Source organism: Pogoniulus pusillus, chromosome 23, assembly GCF_015220805.1.
Source record: "Pogoniulus pusillus isolate bPogPus1 chromosome 23, bPogPus1.pri, whole genome shotgun sequence".
Classification (NCBI taxonomy): domain Eukaryota; kingdom Metazoa; phylum Chordata; class Aves; order Piciformes; family Lybiidae; genus Pogoniulus; species Pogoniulus pusillus.
The window spans coordinates 21645890-21669565 of record NC_087286.1 but is presented as its reverse complement, the minus strand read 5'-3'; the positions used below and the strand labels follow the sequence as shown (position 1 = coordinate 21669565).

The window sequence follows — 23676 nt, the reverse complement described above, 5'->3', positions numbered from 1 at the left end:
CTGCAGCATCGCACTGGCAGCCCTCTGCAGGCGGCACCACATTCAAACACGTTCCAGCTACACTCCAAGGTGTCTACTGTCTATTTTTGTCATATTCCTAGAAGAGATTCCACACAAACCCCAAGTCTGACGTCTCACTTGGAAAATAGCACAAAGCCTTTTCTGGAGCTCCAGTAATCTATTCATGCCAGAAAGGAGTCACTTTCATTTCCCATATCAAAGTACTGCGGCACATCATGCGTGTGCATCACACCACACGAGAACAAAAGCTATTCCAGACCCAACAGCTCCCAAATGCCTCTTTATTGCTTTTTACACCACTCAAACCAGGACGCTTGATAAAGGCCTCGGGTCTGTGTTCGCCCTCAGCTCCCCTCTCAGAGTACAGAGCCTCAAACATCTCCCTGAGCAGGTCCTCAGCCAGCTTTCCCCTCTCTAGCTGCTACTTGGTTTTCCCGCAGGAGTTCTTCTTCCTTTTTCTTGTAAAGCTTTAGGAGATACTCATCAGGCTCAATTCCTGCCTCCTGCAGCTCTGCCATGGCCTTCTGCAAGCGGTGCAAGGTGCGGGCACCCTGCACTTTTCGAGCAGTGATGTACAAGGTAAATTCCTTGAAGCCCATCAGTTTACAGCTGTCCACCTCACAGATGTTTTTCACTTCTTTAGTCCTGTCCACCTGGGGGAAGAAAACTAAACCTGACATTTTCTCCAGATCTTCAACATTCACTTGGAACTCGGTCAGCTGGTGGCTGAAGCCTATGGGGTGGTTTGGCACCACAAAAGCCCCCAGCACTAAGGGCTCTGCAGACGTCCTGCTCCGCCTGGCGAGGATGACCTTGTAGAGATGGGATGGCACAGCTACATCGTCCTTTCCAATTACCTGTCAAAAGGAAAGTTATGTTACTGATACAGATCTTATTGGCTGGGAGTGGGGAGAAAGGAATTGCAAAGTTAAATCTACTCCCTCTAAAAGGAGCCAGACATATCTACACAATGTAATCAGAGTGGACCCTGAGGTGGAAAGCACTGCTTCATTGCGGCTCCCTACAAAGCTGCTCGGGAACGAGCTAGTTATTTGATGCCTGAACCCCTCACTCGAGCAGCAAAAGCAAGGCAAAGAACAGTTCACTGCAGGGTGTTGTGGTGACTGTAGGAGGGAGACTTCCCTAGAAGATTCTCTGCCTTTCTGCAGAACATCACTGAGTTTATAACATACCATGTTAATACAAATGATGCAAACAAAAGTTCAAGAGGTCTGTCAGCAACTGCCTATATACATGTAAAGACCTGCGACGAGGACCTCTGGTAGAACCCAAAGCTCCAAAGCAGATGCAACTTCAGTTCCAGCTAAAGCTGAACTGGAGCCAAGTCTGAAAAACACAGGCAGTCACCCAAGCCGCCAGCTGAATAGTCCTGGCACAGATCTATAGCTAACCTGAGGAGCTGCAGGTAGAACCTCTCTCATACTGCATCACGTTTTTAAAGTCAGAAAGCTGTTTTCAGTAACAATGGCCCTGGATTAAGTTCCAAATCATGTAGTTTTTAACATGCATTTCAAGTAAACTTTAACTTACCTTCTGTCACTTGTTTTTTGCCTCTCTATTACCTATACACAGGCTGTGTTTAAAAGCTACAGTACCTAAGTGCTTTTCTGAGGGGATCTGGATAGAAAAAACTACATTCCATGACTTGGTGTCTTGGAAGAGAAAACATAAGTGCATAGATCTGTGCACTTCCATAAGTGCACAGATTCAACTTCAGAGCTTGTATATGCTGGTTTCATAGATTCATGGAATGGTTTAGGTTGGAAAGGACCTTAAAGACTGTTTAGTTTCCTGCTGTACCACTCAGCCCAGGATCCAGGGATTTAACTGAAGCAAGAACAGTTCCCTATGGTGGGGGGTTGGAACTGGATGATCTTTGAGATCCCTTCCAACCTAAACCATTCCATGATTCTATGATTCTAAGAAGGGGGAAATCTGTTCAAAACCTCAGAGACACAGACACAAGAGACATCCCACCCTGTGTCAGGAATATATTCAAGGCAATATACCTACAGATGATGAATGTAATCCCTCCAGCATTCAAAAAGTGGTGCTCGTGCATGTACTGCACGAGGCCATTTCTCCAGTGCTGTTGACGTGGATCTGCTCCCCTAACAAAGTGCCAAGTGGACAATTTGAGTTTTGCATAACCCTTCTGTGTAATGGCTCTTCCAAAATGTGCACTTCAGTTCTCATGCTAGTCTAGTTGACTGGATAGGGCTGGGTGCTAGGTTGGACTGGATGATCTTGGAGGTCTCTTCCAACCTGGTTGATTCTATGATTCTATGAAAATCCAGTGCACTGCTACCATTTCAAGCCTCTGCAAGACTCACAAAAGCACAGGCTGCGTGGTTGATTTTTGGACTGCCTTTGTTAGACTCAGTTAAGATGTGAGAGCTACTCTTTATTTCCCTGCCAGAACTGGCCACAGCAGTTGAAAGTGTTTCACAAACTAATCCAGCATATCGGTTCTGACATGCTTTGTCCACTCATACATTTGGGCTAACTCAGACACAAAAGAAACACTTCTGTGGGTGCTTTATTCTGAGAATGCTCAGCACTTCAGCAAAAGAAATCATGTTTGTAAAACTAAACTCTGCCTGTGGCTGCTGAGCCAACAGTTAATTCAGCTACAAATTCTTTGCTGCCAGTTTTTGAAGTGAGCAGTGGTTTGCCTATTAGTGGTTAGACCAAACCCAGAGAAAGTACCTTTAGAAGAAAGAGAAACCTCTGGTAAGGGAATTTTTCCCATGTTCTGTACTGTAGTGTAGTAGCAGCATTACTACTGTTGATGGTAAATGTGCTCTTAGGTTTCCTCACACTGCTGCAAAATATTTTCCTCTCCTGCTCTAAACTAGGCTATTTAACAGCTTCTCTGGAATTTCAACTTTTTTCTCTGCTGTTTTTGCAAATATCTTTCTCATTCCACCAACCTTCTCCTACATACAGCTCTGCCTAGACATCTAGCAGACTTTGAAACTGGCAAGCAGTAAATAAATGCTTTGTGGCAAATTTACGTTCCCTTTCAACAACGACAGATGTCTTGATAAGGAAATTAGAGCTCCTGAGTGTCAAAGCACTTTGCGTTTAGCATTCCGTGTGGGTGAAACCAGAGTTACAGCTCCTCAGGATCAGCAGCATAAATAATCAAAACTGACTGATGCACAGGCAAGCTTAAAATACACCAAAAACTACACATCCACACAGTTAGTAGATCTGATGGGTTAAAATGGAACTACAAAATGGATGGTGCTGGGGATTCGACCTTTTTGAGATAGATGGCACTCAAGCTGGGGAGTACATGCAACCTGCTGGTGGAGACAGGGAAGGAGACAAGAAGCATGAAAAGCCCTGAGGTAGAGAGGAGGGACTGACATTTCCATATTCACCCACGTGCAGGCAGTGACTGACTCTGGTGAGGGCAGAAGGCTGAAATTCCTTTTCTCCCCTGGAGCAGGAAGTATGCAGAGCTCTCCTCCTGCATACTCCTAAAGTAGGGCAAAAGAGAAGAGGCTACAGGGGGAGCTTCACTGCACCCTGCAGCACTCCTGGGCAGTGTGGCCTGCACTGCCTTTCCCAGGCATCATCACACCCTTGCCTCCACATGTGTGCACACTGGGGTCTCCTGAGCTCCGCTCAACGCCGCCCACACAAACGCTCAAACCAGCAGCCTCTGCTGCATAAAGGACCAGAGGAAGGGTGAACATGCAGATAGGGCTGCTGCAACTAGGGGATATATGGCATAGGCAAAACAAACAGGTGAACACTGAGTGAGCCAGCAGAGGGAACAGGGGATTGAGTCTGAGGGCTGAGTGGGCAGATGGAAAGGCTGGGGAATGAATAGAGCTGCACATACAAAAGTTAGGTATGAAATGGAAACACTGAATGCCTGAAGTGGGTGTTAAGGGAAAACAGACCCTATGCTTATGTAATATTATGCAAATATATACATATATATTCTATGCAAAATAATGCACATTTGGAAGGAAAGAAGGAAAAAGAGGATAAGTTCAAAATTGAGGAAGGAGCTACTTTGCTTTTGTGGACTGTGTTTCTAAACACAAGACAAGTCTGTATAGGCCACGGCCATACATGTAATTTATGCACCACTTCAGTTCTGTGTGAGCTCCCTTTGGAGGATTTAAATAACACCTAAATAGTGCACAGGCTTCATACTAGTCCTCTGAATAGCAGCAAACCACTTTTGTAATTACTTCATTGTTAAAGTGACTGAAATAAACTTCAGCCTGGTGAACAGCCACAGTTCTCAAGCGTCCTTTCCTTCAACAAAACGAGACACTGGAGTCCTACCTCAGCTCATTCTGCTGGAGAAGACCATCAAAAGAGGGTGCCTGATTTCTCTGAGAGTGAATATGAACAACAAAGAGAATACACAGGCTTTTCTGCAGCTTAATGCCTATGTGAACTGTGCACAGGATGCATCACCAATAATTCAAGCAGCCAGCATAGCTCAGTGATTTCTGTTACGAAAGGATTTCCATCATCATGCTCTGTAATGCACCACAATTTGCCTTTTTAATGCGACCAGGTACAGCTGCAGATTAATGTTTCTAGAGATTTGCCCCCTACACACAGCATGACAGCCACAGAAAGAAGTTCAGTGTGATGCTGTAGAAGCAAAGTTTGCAACAGAAGCAATAGGTAGGAAAAATAAACTCAGCAACTCATTTCCTATTGCCACCTAGAGGATTCTCCTGCCTCACTACAGCAGCCTGAATGACTATTCTGATCTGCAGCATCCCATTTATCTCAGTGCATGCCTAACAGAGGCAGAGAGCATATGCTCCTATTGTAACAGAACAGAAAAGGGGTTAAGATTATCCAAGCACAGATGTTGACTTTGATTTGTGCTCAGCTACCCACAGGCAGCAGATGATCCTTCAGCAATCAATGCTTGAAACAGAGATCTGTCCCAGCTGGAGAAGAGCAACAGTTTTTAGCAGTTTCTGTGCTTTCAGAAGGAAAAAAAAACAACCTCCCCCAAAATACAAGCAGGAAAACACAGCAGTGACCTGCTGAAAAATCCCTGCTGTCCCACAAGCTGGGAGCAGGCCGCGTGGCAAGCTCCTGTGCAGTCCTCTGAAAACTATCATTTTGCTCTTTCTCTCCAATTTTGTTTAATCTTTCAAAATTTCATCAGTCTCCTAAAAGAAAAAAATAAGCACTCAAGCTAAAAGCCTTCTTTTTATAGCTTTAAATATATGCCCTTCCCATCACCATTTGGAAAACCAATGTGAAATTTCAGATGCTATTTCTCTCTCTGCCGTCTGCATCAGTTCAACATAAAAATGCTTGCTCTAACTTCTTGCAGCTGCCTACTCCTTTCACACATGCTTTGCTCTTACTTCCTCTGGTGACTTGGTGCTGGCTGAAGCCCTACAACTGAACTGGTGTGGTCCAGTAATGCAGCATTACGACAGTGGCATTTTCATTACAGTGTTTTATTGGGTTTTTTATTATTACTGACACTTTTACTGACATCCCACAAGAGTGTATAAGTTTGTAACACTCCTCAATGCCCAATTAAACACTAACAGCTGTCAAGTGGACAAGGCCACTAAAGTCTGTGCGACTGCTGACACTTGGAGATGTTTACATATTGCTAAAACAAGACACGTGCGGGTAAGCAGATATACAAACTTAGAGAGCCCTCGGGGACAGCACAGGCTGAAGGCAGAAGTAACATGATTTCTTAAAACAGAGAGAGCTCAGGCAGCTTTGGGAAATCTGGTCTCACAGCTAAGCCACTGGTGAGGGTTTGTCTTAAGGCTGGCTTTTCTTGTGATCTCAGCTGAATCTGAACACTGTCCTCGGTCGCAGCTTTCAAAACTGGGGGTAGCACAAACTTGAATGTATCTGGAGTGCTTAAGTGTCACCATAAACAATGAAGACACTTGCTAATGGCACCTAGGACAAGTTTAGACATATGGAATTAACTATTGCCACCTTCCTGGTGACAGTCAGGCAAACACAGTCCTTAAAAGTGGCAGTTTGCAGCTCAGGAGAACCAAAACTCCATTCTTACCTAAGCAGGAGAAAAGGGCTACACAAGGTCTAACGACAGAACACTTGAGATCATATTAGGAGAAATTTTAAACCACATCTAAATGTTACCATATTTTCATTTTATACTGGACTTGTTACAGCTCCCCAGAGCTGCAAGAGTAGGAATAATCTTCAAAAGAAAGGGCTCGTGAATCTCAAAGTAGTATTTTGCCACCTAGTGACTGGAAAGTGAAAATCAGCCATGAAGGGAATTGGCAGTAGGGACAAGCCTTTCATCAGCAAGTGCCAGCTCTGGATTGGCAATTATCTGAGATTCTCTCAGAACCTGGTAAACAGAAATCACATTCAATCATGCCTTAACTGCCAGCACACACTGAAGGGTCCTTACATCAGAGGGTATCATCATCAAATACATTAAAATGATAGCTCCAGAAATTCCCTCTCTGCTCCAGTAACTGTTTCTTCAGCCTCTCTCTGTATAATAACCAGAGTTTAGAACTAAGCCATATGGCAAACTAGAACTGACTGAAAACAAGCACACACACACTATTCTCTGTGTAGCACTCCTTCCATCTACATCTGGCAGTAACAAAACTAAGACTTCTTTCACTTCTTCCTTATGGACAGAATTCAAAAACATAATTTGTGTCACTCAAAATAGGACTGCAGCTTTCTCTGAACAAGGATTTGGTTTGTTTCAGCTGTGACTTTGAAGGCATGATACTGACCAGGCCCATCAGATGCTTTACTGTATACTGTATCCTTCCTGTGTGACAATCCAGAGCTTTGTTAGAATTTGAGACTGAACTCTGTACAGAAACAGACTTTCTGGCAGCATGAAAAAACACCCTCTGCAATCAATATGATTTTATTTGCTTGATCACTGTGACAGCAGTTAACTCCATCTCCTTTCTGGATCTGTGTTAGGCAGTGCTTATTCTGTTGGTAAGTGCTTTTTCCACAATATTTGAGAGATGTCTGTCAGACAGCATGGAGAAGAACTGAAGGGTGTGAAGTCAGAGCTAGCAATACAGAAAATAGAAATTACTACAGATAGAAGTCATAGTAACAATCTGCAACAACACTGCAGAGCCAAGCACTCCAAAATGCAAATGTATGCACTTTGGGAAAATCTAATTTGCTTTGGCTGGTCTGATAGCCAAATTATTTGGCAATGCTTACATGGAAAGAAAGGAGGGGAAAGATAGTTTTAAAAAAAGCTGGCCTAAATACATAGCTGTGGCATTAAAACACTAGAAGGCTGCATATGTATGATGATACTCTATTTACATGATGACAGACTACTACTTCCACAGAATCCATTTAATCCATACTTAACAACTGAATCCAGTCTACAGTCTCTATTCTCCACTCTTCCTATAATCAAAAGAACCTATGGAATGGGTGCAGTGCTAAGTAAAAGCAACCTCATAAATCTATCCTGCACCTTCGGTGTCAATTCTCCTCCAATCTTAACCCAGTGCCTATTATTTTCATTTGTACATCATGTCTAAATTTAGAGCTGACAGAGTTCTAGGCACGTACAGCAGCTGATCTAAGATCTAGCCCTTTGCATCTAAGTTTTACCACACAGATATGACAGACCTAGATCCAGCAGCTGCCTGTGTAGCCTTGAGTCCATTTGGAGGAGCCAAAAAGTAGCAGTAGATCGAGGTTTATTTCCTCCTTTAAGAAGAATTCCTTACCTTACAGTATCTCAGCTAGAAGAAAAATCTCTACTGCTGGAAGCTAAGGAAAGATGTAAGGCATCACCTTGTACTTCAGAGATGAAATTCATTTCACAGGGATTTATTTGCCACAGAATTAGATGACAAGTAGGTATATTTGCTGGTGCCACCACTGTGCATCTCTGGCCCAGTTTTGAAAATAAAGAGCAGATACAAGGCCAGTATGAACCCAGAGCATCACTACAAAGTACAGAAAAATACCTTCTTTGAACAATAAACAAAATGGTACCAAAACTCTACTTTTTTTCACCAACCACAGTCAGTTCTTCTGAAATTAGTATTTACTACAGTGTCACTGGGAATGAGCTGGGTGGAGCATCACACACAATTTGGTGGAATTACTGCAAAAATCTGTATTTCAAACTCCAAATCTGCTGACAGAGAAAATCCCCAAAGTGACAGTCACTGGATAACAGCAATGTATAAAACAAGACAATGTCACTTTGATTTGATCTGGACAAAGATGAAAAACCTGCAGCTGCCTCTCCAATAACACAGAACAGCTTTTTCCTGTTGGCATTCTATTCTACATATATTCTCAAAATATGTTTTTGAGATCCCAAGCACAATCATCAATCTACTCTTTGCAGTGAAAGCCCTGGCTGGAGACAGCCGCAGTGACAGAACGCGTCTGAGGATACAGCGAGTCCAGCCAGCAGATAGAACAACACTGGCATCTAAGGAGTTCAAGGTTAATTCCCTTTCTGGAATTAAAAAGCAAATGGTACCAGAGTCCAAGCAGGAACTGGGAACAATGCCATGACCGATGCTCTGTTTTTCCTCTATAGTGATCTAAAAATAACCTTTCTGGATGTCTGATGAGAAAAACAGCAGCCTGTAAAGCCACGGATACATACTTCACCCCTCCTTTAGCCAAACCCAAGGAAACTAAGATTGAAGAGAGGATCTGACACAAATCAATGCAGACACATTCACTGTGCTACTTCTGTGTTTCCTTTGTTCCACATTTCTAGTCTCAGAGGAGAAGAAAAACATTAGAAAGGAGCTCAGCCTTAACAGTGGCATTGCCAGATTACAGGTTGTGAGTTTCAGCACCATTGTGTGTACTACAGCACTTCTGCTTAAACAGCACTTACAAAGCAAAAGGACACCTCCTCACATCAGCTTCATAAGCCCAAACAATGAAGACTAAAAGCCTTTCATTTCTAAGACACTTGTTTGAACCTAGACCAAAAGACAGTTAAGAAGGACCTTCCCTTCTCACTCAGTTGCCACCTCTTAGCGTTCTTGGTTTGGGGACAGAATCCCAGACTATCAAAATCAAAGGCAATGACTGCAATTATCTCCAATGCACCTGCTTGAAAAGCGCTTCTCTCCAGTGCTTTGGCAGGTTGTGTTCTCTCTTCTAAGTGTATGTGTTGATGCAAGGACAAAGTAACAAAAAAAAATCAACACATCACTCTAAAGTCTCTCTCCCCAAAGGAAAACTTCAATGGCAAACACAAGAGCTTATGCCACGAAGAGATTTCAAAATAACAACGCAATTCTTAGACTGTATCTATTTAGAAGTGCAGAGAAGGAAGATCTAAATCAAGTAAATTAATATTTAAAACAAAGCAAAAAGTAAGACCCCCAGAATCAATGCTTCACTTATCCCACCTGTAGACAGCACTACCTGCTTAAATGCAAATCAGTTTACATAATGAATCACACTCTGGGAAGCTGAGGAAAGGACTTACAAATGTGGCCAAATGGTGAAATGAAATCCTGAATATCATCATTCCACCATTTTCAATCTCACACTGAACTTCACTTCAGTTATATTAAGGCCAAAACTGATAAAACATTCACAAAAGACCAGAGTCACCATGAAACCCAAGGATGATGAAGACATCTTGGCAACAGACAAGAACAGAATGATATGATAAGCAAAGTAGCTTGGCTATTTTGTGCCACTAATATTCCATCACTGTATCCCAGCTTCAGGTTGTTTACAAACAAGGCAGTAAAATGTAGGACCTGCTCTTATTTTTACCTGTGGAATGCTAAAATTTATCCTTCAAAATTAAAATGGAGAGCCACAAGCACTCTTCAGAAAAGGTTACTCTTTCTCTCCTAAGTAAACACATTCTCTAGAGAATGATGACAGAGATTAAAGTGAGGCAGTTGATAGATGATTCAACTGCTTCTTGGAAAACCATTTCCACTTATAAAATGTTCAAGTCAGCTCAGGATTTTTAATTCTTTGCTATGTAAGGTGAATATATATTTTAGACATAAAAACACAAATGCAATATCCTGACAGCTACAAGGAGGCAAATTCCAGTAAGCTCTGTGCAATCCTGAAGAACTCTTATGGTAGCCTTCTGCATGACAGTAAACCAAGCACCCAGCTCCTACTGCCAGCTATGTCCTTTTGGACATAGCTCAGGCTGTCACCAGTAACTGCTGGACTGCTTTGTGTGCAGTTCTATCTAAGGCAGTAGAAACCAAGCCCAGTAAGCAAATAAAGAGTCCAGTATGGATGGGTTTCTATAGCACTGAGTCGTTAAGCATCTCGTGGAAGGACCTGACAGTCACCACTGCTGGCAGACAAGAGAAAGCAATGGAAAGTGTAACGACCAACAGTGAAGTCAGCACTCTCCCTCTGGGTGGCAAGGAACCACTGCCAGTCCAAGGCTGCCAATCACATGGCACTGCTCATATTCCTTAACCACAGCTTCTTTATTCACTGGAAAATGAGCACAATTGTCATTTTTCTGACAAAGATGCAGAGAGAGATGAAGTTTCAAACTGCTACTGAGTGTGGAAAAACCTCACCTTGTTACTGCATTTTTCACATGCATAACATATGGCTGACTGGAAAACTTAAGCAACAACAAACACCAAACCAGAGCTCTGATCTTGTCATAGTCAACGTTATGGACATGTGTGAATGGAGACATAAAGGATAGTGTCTAAAGAAACAGAGGTAAAACACTTGACTGAGTTCTAGGACGAATCAAAAGAGAATCAATTGTGTATTTACAACAGAGAAATAGTCTCTAAATCTGACTGCCGAACAAGCCAGTGTTGAAAGCTGAACAGCTCTCTTTTCTGTCTCATAGCCCTCTGGAACAGGGGTTTGTTACAGCGAGCTCATTCATTGCTCCTCAGAGAACTAGTAGGACAGCAGAATAACTCATGAGTTGAAGCTGTGGTTGATCCAAGTATATATTTTCAAGGAAAAGTGGTTTTTGGAAAGGTGCAAAGTACAACATTTACTATTTGCATTAAGCTAGCCCTCATCTAGCAACCAAAAACAGTGATAACATCTCATTTCAGGAGGGGCAAAAGGGAATATTCCCTCCCTTCAATACCTTGCCATGCTTAGGTTCAACAGATGTCTAAGCACATGCTTGAGTCAGGAGAAGCAGTAATAAATCCATCTCTCAACTTCATAGCCTTTTCCATGTAGCAGTGATGGTTTCCAGAGGCTATGCATGAGCAAACCTCAGAGTGTTTTAAGCAGGTAGTAACAATGAAGGACCAAACGAAGCAGGGTTATCGGTAGAAGCCGAGGGATCAGTACCACGGACCAGTGACTAACTGCATTCACCTAAAACCTACTGAACTTGAACAGAATCTTTCTAGTGACTTTGGTATGCCCAGAATCTCAGGGGCAAGGCCTCACAAAAGCAATGCAAGTGGGCTAGCAGGAAACAACTGCTTTTTAAATTGGTGGAGCACAGGCATTCTAACACCCTATATAGTTCTGAGAAACCCACACTACCCTCGTATTGCACTGCTTTGAAAATGTAGCAACAAATGATGCCTACACATCAGCAGAATCCACTAACTCCCTGCTTAGACACCACCATGTGTTACAGAACTCTGAGCTTTGCTGCAGACTGTGGGCAAGCATTTAACAGGTCTCTCTTTGTAAATGAAGCAAATTATTTTCAAGTTCTACTTTTTCATGGGCAGGCAAGATGTAACATCTCTGCCTACTGAACTCGTCTCAGGTGGTGCTGGACCTTTCAAGCGTTCTGCAAGTACTATGCTGTTTAACTTTGTTTTATCAAGCTACACCACCTCTTGTAAACAACAACTGCCGCTGCACTGCTAACCCAACACCACATACACATACCTGATAAGTAACAGTCTTCTTTCCATCATCACTTGTTTGAGGTAAGGTCAGAGGTCCTGAAACGACCCAAACATCCTCAAATCTCTCAGTCAGCTCCCGGCAATACATTTCCATCCTGGAACATATTTGTCAGATGGGAAAACTTAACATTATAATTTCTGAGACACACTGTGAAGGGCAAGGTGAACTACTGCAGTTTGGGAGCATTTTGCCAAGCTCATGCAACTGACTTGCAAGCCAAAGAGGGCAAAATGCAGGCCTACACTTACTAGTTCACTTATTTAAGGACGGGCACATGTCGTCACATACATTTGGGAATGCCCTCTGTAGCCTTACCACCCATCCTGAAAACCTCTACTTCCACACTTGACACGAGAAAGATCTTGCTGGTGGTAAGTTGGGATTAACAGAGCACTCGTTTTAAACAGCAGCTTGTGGTTTACTTCAAAAGGTTTTACCACATCAGTGTATTTGTACCTTCAACCCCAAGGAACCCAAGTCCTGTAAGACAGCTCCTTCTGTAGCTCAGAGTACTTGGCCAAGTTTCTGCATGCCAATCTCACCAACTTTACATATTGGCTTTTTATACAAAACTGTTTACAAACAAAATAGCAACTCTAGAAATAGTAACATTGGGTTTGCTTTTTAAACTCTTGGATTCAATTTACAGCACAAAAAACATTGATCTGCATAAGGTTTCTGGACCATGCCTATTTTACATAAAACATATTCTACATGTCATCATGTCATTAACATATATTTACATATTAAAACTCATCTCTGCTCTGTCCCCAAGTGTTACAGAGATCACACACAGTGAGTGCCTGTTGGTCCTTTACCAACGACAGACTTGCACTTCACTCAAATGGACAAACCAGAACACAAGACAGGTAAGACCAGCTTATCTGGCTGCCTCTGAAAAGAGGAGGTATCACCTACTTCTCTGTCTCACCCCTGTTCCTCAAACCTCTCCCTTGGGCCACCTTTAGCACTCTGTTATGTTAATAAGCCTGAATAAAACCTAGGGTTTTTTTTGTGTGCTGGGTTAATGAGTTACATCAGTTTACACAAACCAGAATTAGCAGGAATGTGCCTCACAAATCAGAATTATCAGGCATGAGCCCTTCTTTGGTAATAGAGAGCTGCCACGTGATACTCCAAAGTATTGACCACGAGCTCATTTTTTTTCCTGCTGTCATCAGCTCTGCTTGCAAGCAGCTCAGCTCCTCAGGCTGCCTCCGGCATGGCAATACAAACATCACCTGGCACAAGGAAAGAATGGGAATAAATGCAGCTAGGGAACAAACTGCTCTTGGTGCAGCAGGGACAGAAATCAGATTACAAGTGACCATGAAATCACACTCAAAACAAGGCAAAAAATGATAGCTGAACATCAGGAATGAACAAAGCAAGTGTGCTGGTGGGAAGAGAATGAGGTACCAATACTAAGGTGCAGTTAGATCCCAACACTGAACCAGTCTAATAGCTTACTATCTAACAGCTTGCTGAAAGATGCAGTCCTGCTCTTCCCTCTTCTACTACACTCCTTGTCTGGCTCATCTGAACAGTCCTACTCCATCTTCCATGCTGGCTCTGGCGCTCATCCCCCCAGCTAATCTAACTTTCTAATCCAGCAGAGACATAACCAAGAGAAACAAAATGTGAATCAGTTTCACTAGGTTAGCAAAAGAAACTGGCTCCCTACAGTCAGGCTACTACTGGATGGGGAAAGCAACAAAACCACATGGCTGGAGGGGTGGATCACCACCTTAAAAAACAGGACTGTTGAACTGTATTGTCTGCCTACACCTCAAAAGGCAATTCAAAAGCAATGAAAAAAAGGGAGTACTGAAGGCAGAAAAGGGAAGAAGCACGTGAAACAGTACCCTTAAAACTATCATTAAACAATTGACTGACAAAACAAATGGCAGAAACACCTAAACTGTGAGATGGGGTGAAAAAGTGCCACTAGCTGCTTAAACTGTGCAGCTGATCCTCCCAGGGGAAACGCTGGAACACTCCCCATGATTTCTGCTTAGGCAGAGAGCCTACTTAACTGAAAGAAAGGTTCCCTACCTTGAACTGGCACAAATGCCTAGCTTGGGTAAAAAGAAATTTTATGCTCAAAGGTTTGAGGTATTATAACAATAAAAAAAATCTTCAAATCTGACAGCATTTTATGTGTCCGTAACACAGTGGAACCCTGCTGAATGCCTCGTGTGATTTGCTATGCCTTCTGTAAAACTGGAAAGCATCTAATTGATGATGCATTTTGGACCGACTTTTAGCACAATACTGCACATAATTTTGTTAACCTTCCTTTGAGCGAACCTTGGAAATTCATCATTTTCCCCTCATGCCTTTGAGTCTTAACAAGTCCTATGCAAGAAACACTGCTGCTTTTATTACTGTTTTTCTCTGCTCAAATAATGGAATGGCTAAAAATCCAGTGTGAAGAAATCTGCGTTTACCAACCACTCACTTCACCTGACAGCCAAGCCAGCCGATGCTCACAGAGAACCTGCCTGACTGCTACTTGGAAGCCAGCACTTGAAGAAATACCTACAGCCCTCAAGCAGTCACGGCTCGGCGGGGAGTGCTCAGTTCTCCAATTCAAAGTGAGTCAATGTCCACACACAAAGACCTGAACTCTCTCACAGTGCAAGTGTCTTTTTGAGGAAGAGATTGTTAAAGTAACATCCAAACCCTTTCCTTGCTTCTGCTGAGTTTTCCTTAAGAATAGAGATGCTAAGCCTGGTACCTTTGCCCACATCAAACAGAAGTAATTATACAGATTCTACACAAATGTCCTCTACAGTGTGACTGAATAAAGAAGTACAGTGACCACAGTACAGTGACTACCATGCAGTAAGGGACTTGGGAGTACTGGTAGAAAGTAGCTGAAGATGAGGCAGTAGTGTGCCCAGGTGGGCAGCAGAGCCAATGGCATCCTGGGCTGGATCAGGAGCAGTGTGGCCAGCAGGAGAAGGGAGGTTATTCTGCCTCTCTGCTCAGCACTGCACAGGCCATACCTTGAGTGCTGTGTCCAGTACTGGGCTTCTCAATTCAGGAGAGATGTTGAGGTGCTGGAAGGTGTCCAGAGAAGGGCAGCAAGGCTGGGGAGGGGCCTGGAGCACAGCCCTGTGAGGAGAGGCTGAGGGAGCTGGGGGTGTGCAGCCTGCAGAAGAGAAGGCTCAGGGCAGAGCTCATTGCTGTCTGCAGCTCCCTGAAGGGAGGCTGTAGCCAGGTGGGGTTGGGCTCTTCTGCCAGGCAAGCAGCAACAGCACAAAAAGACACAGCCTCAAGCTGTGTCAGGGCAGGTCCAGGCTGGATGTCAGGAGAAAGCTCCTGGCAGAGAGAGAGATTAGCACTGGAATGGGCTGCCCAGGGAGGTGGTGGAGTCACCGTGCCCTGGAAGTGTTGAAGCCAAGCCTGGCTGGGGCACTTAGTGCCATGGTCTGGTTGACTGGCCAGGACTGGGTGCTAGGTTGGACTGGATGAGCTTGGAGGTCTCTTCCAACCTGCTTGATTCTATGATTCTATACTGTTCTTGCACTGTGGGTGGGGACTGATCTGCCTCTCATTTCAGACACAGGATCTCTACAGACAGTCTATGAAGTGCTCTGGAATACTTAGCTGTGAAGAAGCTTTCTAAGTGAAGCATTTTTTATTTATGCACAGCCTGTGCCTCTCTCTTTGTTCCCTTGCAGGGAATTTCTCACCTGTTCCAGAAGCCAGCATTATTTTCATAATTCTGAGGCACGATGTTAGACAGATAAAAGGTTTCAGCCATAGCTCTCTGTAGACAGGAAGAAAAGGAACATCATGTCACTGAACCATCTATGAGCCCATCAGAATTCATTTCCAGTTTAGTGTCAACATTGCCAACACAGGAGGTCAGAACACTTACAAAATGATTTTGGATGAAAAGGTAACTGAGGTGCAAATCTTGCACCTTTTCTTTCTTTTTGAGAGAGAGAAACACAGCACAAGGACACTCAATTAAAGAGGCAGAGCAATTCCTATGTTTTGTCTTTGGAAGCTACTGACTGCTCTTCTTTTTGAATGGGAAGGATGCCTTCAGCCATGTGTTCCACTTCTTTGACTGCCTAATTGCTAACTTTTCCCTTCCCTGACAAGAAGAGGCTTTATTAAAAACCTTCATCAATCTTTCACAAAAACATAACATGCATGCACTGAAACGATTTATGAAACCATAACAGTCAAACATCTACTTCATTTTATCCTTCAGAAGTTCTATAAACTCCTCTGAACCTAGGCCCACCTATCTCCAGATGTGAAGGACTTGGCACTAAAAGGCTAAGCCTGTGCAGGGAAACACAGGGTAAAATATTTTCAAGATCTTAACCCAGAACCTTCATAGGTCCTGTGTTTGTCAGCAGTTTTCACACACTACTTTTTCAAAGGTGAAGAGGCTGACAGAGCTTCTTAGGTAGCAAGCCAAGATAACCTGCACTAATTAAGCTGTGAAATTCGACTTCCATAAAAATGTATTTGAAAGACTGCATCATCTGGAGGTGTTCAAAAAAGACTGGAGGAGGCACTTAGTGCCATGGCCTAGTTGACTGGACAGGGCTGGGTGATAGGTTGGACTGAATGATCTTGGAGATCTCTTCCAACCTGGAAGATGGTTCTATGACCTCACTGCATTTCAAACCAGGCCCAGGGTCTTTCTGCACAGGGAGCTCACCAGCAAAAACTCCCCAGGTATCACAAATAATGGAAATAAAAGGACTTGTTCTTCCATCCACCACATTCCATTGTGCTATCACTCTGCCCCACTGCCTGCTACACTGCCTGGCAGAAATACAAATTCAAACAGCTTCTTAATTGACAAATAGCTGCACTAGGTACATTTCACAAGAGGGTCTAATAAATCCAAGGCTGCTTTGTTAGTCAGCCAAGGCATTAGGGCATGCTTTTCTTACAATTCAAATAAATGGCAGGTGAGGACATTTTATAGACTTGAAGAACTACAGCAAAAGAAGGTTCTAATTTACCTCATAGTCATTGCCAGAAAGGAAGGAGCCTTTAAATCACCCAGGCAATCCCCCTGCCGATACAGTATCTTTGCTTTACCCAACCCAGGCTTAAACGTTTATCTCAGCACCTGCTGGTCAGAATGAAGTCATCGTTTCCTGTCTTTCCTTTACCTAAGCTTTGGAGAACACTTCGAGGTTCATTTGGTGAAGGTTATCACCTTCACATTACAATGTGACACACAAGAAGTTCAGAAGACTTGCCCAACACTTAACTGTACAAGATATACTCACATAATCTCTGTGAAACAAGTTAATCTAGGTGTGATTTAATGCACTCAAAGTGGATTATGAGAGCATCCTACAGTGCTCAGCTAGAAACAGACTTGTAACTCCAAGTCCAGGTCTGTACATCAATAATGAGATCATGTTCAATCTCAAAAGTGCAAAAGGAACATTGCACATTATTTTTAAGGGTCTTTAGACCCTTTCCAAGTGATAAATACAGACTAAAAAGACAGAAAAAAATCCTACTGTTGAAAATTTGTTATCTCCTGCTGGTGCCATGTGTCCTCGTGACCATCCACTCCCAAGGTAGTCTTCATTGACAGCACTAAACATCAGAGGGATGTTAGGATCTGGTCTGAATTTACAGTGCTTTCGGTCCGCATTGCCTGAGGAGTAACAGATTAAAGTGTTAGGTTATCACTAAGCCATCATGACAAGAGAAGAAGAACTGGTTCTGACCCTTCCTGCCAAGTGCCTCACGCTTAGGGAATCAAAATATTAATCTGAATATTTCCTCCTCAATGACACAAGACAAGAGTTCAGCTTAAGTTTCTGTGCTCCAGTCCTAGATTAATTCCCACTAGACATCAGATGCAATACACAGGACCATCATACAGCTCATTTTTCACTGAAGAGTGAATCTGGGTCTGTATACACCTCCAGCTTGGACTTTATAAAGCACTTCCTGCTGCAATCCAGCGTGAGGGGCACTTTTCAATAGCAACCACTGCTGCCCATGCATACAGACACAAACTGCATGCACTCTGGCTTCTGTGCCAGGTCAGCATTATCAGTGAACACACCATGCACCCTGTGCTTCCTTCTGTTCCAGACTGAGAACTAAGCACACTACCTGCTCTCCACTTGGCGGCTCTTTGAAAATCTCAGGAATATGCAAGGACCAGAAGGAAGGGAAGGAGTGGAAAACTGAGCCTGTCTACAGATAATGCAGCTCTTGAGAACCGGTGCCTGTAAGAGATTTCCTCTCTGATGACCATCTATTGCCTAGGTTGATGGAGGTGATGTTACAGCAGAGAGGTGGCCAGAGTATCTTTACAGAGTTCGGGTGACAACGAAGGAGTTTCATGTCTCTTTTTCTAGTAAAACACATGGCAAAGACGCTGGTGAGAGGCCTGGAGCACAGCCCTGTCAGGAGAGGCTGAGGGAGCTGGGGGTGTGCAGCCTGCAGAAGAGGAGGCTCAGGGCAGAGCTCATTGCTGTCTGCAGCTCCCTGAAGGGAGGCTGTAGCCAGGTGGGGTTGGTCTCTTCTGCCAGGCAAACAGCAACAGAAAAAGGGGACACAGCCTGAAGCTGTGCCAGGGCAGGTCTAGGCTGGATGTTAGAAGGAAGCTCTTGCCAGAGAGAGTGATTGGCATTGGAATGGGCTGCCCAGGGAGGTGGTGGAGTCACTGCCCCTGGAGGTGTTCAAGAATGGATGGGGAACTTAGTGCCAGGGTCTGGTTGATTGGACAGGGCTGGGTGCTAGGTTGGGCTGGCTGAGCTTGGAGCTCTCTTCCAACCTGCTTGATTCTATGATTCTATGGTTCCTTCAACATAGCAACTGATGCTTAGGAAGCAGCACTGACAAGTTTATTAGCATGTAAAACAACAGAATATCTATTAAAAACTAAATCCTATTTAATTCAGTATTAAAGACAAAGTGTAATTTATCAATAGAAATGGAAAAATATATCCTCATTTATTCTGCTTACTGCTCTGATACAAATGGCCAGTTTCTTATGCAGACTGTTTTGTACATCTCTTTTACATTTAAAGCTAATTTCCACCATGTTTTTAAAACATTTAAGTTCTATCTTATCAACAAACCATGGTTTGTTTGTTTTTTTTTTCACACTGCATCCCTTTCAAAATTCCAGGACATGGGAGGTTTTTGTGACCTTCCCTGAACAACAAAGCTTGATTGCCACACGTAAATCAGAGCTGAATGCCTCAAGCTGCTCAGTTTCAGCTTGCAGGTTAGCTGTGTCTGATCATTTGGAAGACATTTCCACAATTCAGTTGTTAGAGCCCACTTGAAAGAAGCCTGGAATGAACTGCTTTCTTCTCACAAAAGAATGGAATCAATGATGCTACTTAGGGGTTGGTTATAAATATTTTCAAGATCACGCTTTTAATTTTGAAAGGTAATTTGAAGACAGTTATGAAGATGGATTTACAGAGCTACTGCGCCCATAAAACATTTTACAATTGCACAGTTACCTCCATTACTAATAATTTGCTTTACAAAAACTGAACTAATGCTATAAACTTAATTTACAATGACTGTATACCAGTCATATTTCATTCACCACTGATAGGAAAAAAATCACTGAGCTTCTGTCTTGCATAAAGAACAGGAGAAAGAGCATTAGATAATGCACATCACAAAATACAACAGGGCTGCATCAAAGTAAATAATGGCTGCAGTGAGTAGGTAATGCCCTATCTGGCTTTGAATAATTACAACTGTTGATACCCTCTGCTCCGTTTTTATCTCACAGATGGGCAAGTCATCTTTTCTTCCCATTCTGAGTAACTCTCCTCAAGATCTGCAGATGAAAGTCCGGCCACTAAAGGCGTTGACCCCACAAACACTCACACATATGGGGCACTACCTAAACAGACATAAATCAGACCACAGAACTAACTGTGCTTGCTAAAGATGAAAGCACAACTGAGCAATAACACTGAACCTTGCAAGTTTGAGCGACCTACGTTTTATTTTCAGTGCTTCGTCTTTCCTCCATTCACGTTTAAAAGAGGAGAGTTAACCTTTGCTCCTGCAACACAGCTTCGAGTGCTCATACCGACATAGCTGTATCCACCTGGTGCCCACAGGCTGTTTCACAAATTCATAACACAAGTTTTTCTTGGACACACTCAGTCCTTGGGCCACGCACCTCTCGCAGGTACACCTGGCAAGGGATTTTACGTTCAACAGCAGAGTAGTCCCAAGAGGAGAAAGATTACTGAAGAGGGCTGCGAACCCGCAGTAACACATCTCTTTTCGACCGCTGGCAACATCAGCCTTAATGCCATCACGAAGCTGACATCATCCACTCAGAGGCCTGCTGCCTCCAGAGGGACTGGGAATTGGTGGAAAAATCCATACCTAGAGATCACTACAGGACCTTTCTCCCTGCGGGCTCCTGGGGAACCCAAAAGGTCATTCCGGATGTCAGGAATGTAAGGAAATAAAGAGCTACACACCTAGGGTCTTCTGTTTTGAAATGTGCTCAATCACCCATCTAGGCACCCGTTTGGCCTGATCGTAGGACAGTGCATGATTGGTGTAGCATCTTGGCTCTGTTCCAGCTTCAGGGAATCCATATTTTTCCAGCAGAGACTCCTCTACAGGTTCTAAGGAGAAAAAAAAAACCAACAGCCTGGCAGATCATCCAAAGATGAAATGTGATCAGACACCAGACAGTAAGGAAAGCATCTCAGGGATGTAAGCACACTCTGTAGGGAACCAGCTGAGGTGACAGCCACAGCTGAGACCACAGAAAATACTGAGAGTGATTCAACACCACTCTTCTGCCCAAATGTCCTCATATGAAAATCTCAGCTCTAGGGCTAACTCAACCACTCTAATGCCTACACACATCCACCCAGCAGTCACTCCGGACTCACCTTCAGAAGAAAAGTTACCAGACATATAAGGACAAACCAGATCACAAGGTACTGCAGACACGGGAGATCAACACACACATTTCATTCTTCAGAGCTCAAAACCACACTGCTCTTCACAAGATGAGATGCTGGAGTTGAGCATAAGCATGAGTCCTGGCCTCATGGGGAACACTTACACTCTGCTGAACGAATCAAAGTGTCTCTTTCAGATTTATGGCTTTTGCAAGTAACATTTTTCTCTCATGGAGGAATATTTACATCTGTCTTACTGACTTCCTTGTCCTCCAGCCATCTGCTCGACAGCAACTCAGGTTTGTAGAGCCACTCTTACCATGCTTTCCAACACTTTGATACTTTTGAAGCCTTCAGGCTGAAAATTCCCAGCACACCATGGTGCCCCTGATCAGCCTCTTCTCCACGCCTCGCACCCCGCAAGACCCCATGGCAAGCAGGCTGGGGGCTCCTCTCCACACCTCGCACCCTGCAAGACCCCATGGCAAGCAGGCTGGGGGCTCCTCTCCATGCCTCACACCCTGCAAGACCCCATGGCAAGCAGGCTGGGGGCTCCTCTCCATGCCTCACACCCTGCAAGACCCCATGGCAAGCAGGCTGGGGGCTCCTCTCCATGCCTCACACCCTGCAAGACCCCATGGCAAGCAGGCTGTGGTCTCCGCAAGCCAACTGCCGCCACTTGTGCTGCCTCGTCCCCCCAGGTCTGCGCAAGAATCAACAGCTGAAATTCAGCTGTGGCCTGACATGACCAATGTATTTAACCGGAGAGGACCACAGAAGTGTTTCAGCTGGAAAAGCCCTTTGTGATCATCATCGAGGCCAACCATACCATACTCCTGCATGCACATACGGGGAGGTTACCAGACCACACAGGACGCCTGCTCGCGGCTCCCACAGCAGCACGGGACGCCGACAGCCACTGCGGCAGCTGCACAGAAGCAGCTTTCTCGTGTGCCACCGGCAGGTCGGTGCGAGGAGGTGCAACAAGGGGAAGTTGCGTTTCAGTGCAAATTACAACGCAGCATCCCCAGGTAACCTACCCAGCACAGCCCGCCCTAGCTACTGGAGGCACTCCTGGCCTTCCTGGCCCGCTTCGGGCACCTCAGGATGGAGGCAGGCAGGAGAAGGTTGCACTGAGGGATGGAAAGGCGTTCAGCGGCTGCAAGGCGTTGGCAGGGACCGGGGCCGCGCTGAAACGTCACCGCTCCCGCCCCGCAGCACCACGAGGCCGCCGTACCCGGCTTCCCCTCTACCCGCGGCTCTTACCCTCCACTAGGGCTCGCTCGGGGACCGTTTCCAGCTGGCTCTGGCTGCGGAGGAGCCGCCACGCAGTCCAGCACGACACAGCAGCCCCCGCCGCGGCCCCGCAGACGAAGCCGCCCAGAAAGCGGCGGTGGCGGGGGAAAGCCGCCATGGCGGCGGGATCCGCGCTGCACAACAGCGCACCCTGCCGGCCCGGCGGCGGCAGCGGAGGGGCTTGGCTGCCCTGGCGGCATCGCTTCCTGCCGGCGGCGGCAGCGGAGGCGTTTGGCTGCCCTGGCGGCATCGCCTGAGAGCGGCGGCGGCTGACAGGCGAAGAATGCCCCAAGTGGCGTTTGCTGTAAAAATGAGCGAGCCGAGGCGCCTCGTTCGCCCTCATGGGGACCTACAGGGACCGCCCGGAGACCAGCGCATTAGCTAGTGCCAGCCAACGAGGCCGATAGAGGGTTTTGGGCTTAGCCACCATTTAGCGATTTGACAGGCTTTTTGTCAGAGAAACAACCATTGCCATTAATTTGTCGGGAAAGCCAAAATTATAATTATTTAACCCCTGTTAGTGGGTCCCTGGGTCAGAGCAATCCAAACAGTCTAGGCAGTAAGCGGATTGAGAGCAGCGCCGTGGAGAAGCCGTGGGGGATGCTGGTGGTCGAAAACCAGTGCGAGCTGCGAACATGGATCTGCAGCCCGGAGAGCCACCTGTGCCCTGCACCGCAGCAGGAGCAGCGTGCCCGGCACGCCCAGGGAGGCCATGCGGAGCCTCTGCTCCTGTGAGGGTCCATCTGGGGTGCAGTGTTCAGCTCAGGGGCCTCCAGCATGTAAGACACACAAGATCCTGCTCAAGCAGGCATGGCAGAGGATCACGAAGACGACCAGGGAGCTGGAACACCTCTGCTCTGTGAGGACGGGCTGAGAGAGCTGCGTCTGTTCAGCCTGGAGAAGGCTCCGGGGAGGCCTATACTGGCCCTCCAGTACTTAAAGTGGGCTTACAGGAGAAATGGGGAGAGACTTGTCAGGGAGTGCAGCCATAGGGCGAGAGGTAACAGTTTTTAACTGAAAGAAGGTGGCGAGACACTGGAGCAGGTTGCTCAGAGAAGCTGTGGATGTCCTGTCCCTGGGAGTATTCATGGCCAGGTTAGATGTGCCTTCAGCAACACCTGGTCTCGTGGAAGATGTCCCTGCCTGTCACAGTGGGGTTGGAACAAGATCATAGAATCAGCCAGGTTGGAAGAGAACTCCAAGATTCTACAGCCTAACCTATCATCCAGCCCTATCCAATCAACTAGACCAGATGACCTTTAGGGTCCATTCCAACCCAAACAATCCTATGATTCTATGGTCTGGGCCTCATAGATCTGCTGTAAGCATTTCCAACCAAAGCAAGAAGCCTTTTTGCTCAAAAATTGGACCGTTTCAGCAGTGGATTACACCAAAACGTGAGGGCTGCATCACCTGCCTTTCACTGCCGACAGCCCAAAGGTGTCTGGTCTTGTCCATGTTGTGGGGGCTACACAGCTCACTGTATTGCTATGAGTACAAGGATCTCAAGCTTTTAATTCTCACTTTTAAAGCCTCTTTC

The 23676-nt window shown here is 45.1% G+C and overlaps 1 protein-coding gene across 1 annotated transcript; it reads right to left on the bottom strand.

The window, feature by feature from the left end:
- Positions 1-288: 288 nt before the first annotated feature.
- Positions 289-22401, bottom strand: EXOG (exo/endonuclease G). The gene is made up of 6 exons (XM_064162878.1): positions 22107-22401; positions 20406-20555; positions 17442-17581; positions 15630-15706; positions 11908-12022; positions 289-878 (listed from the first exon to the last, which is right to left on the bottom strand). The coding sequence occupies exons 1-6, from the start codon at positions 22384-22386 to the stop codon at positions 417-419; spliced, it is 1224 nt and encodes a 407-aa protein (XP_064018948.1). The 5' UTR covers positions 22387-22401; the 3' UTR covers positions 289-416.
- Between the last annotated feature and the right edge of the window lie 1275 nt (positions 22402-23676).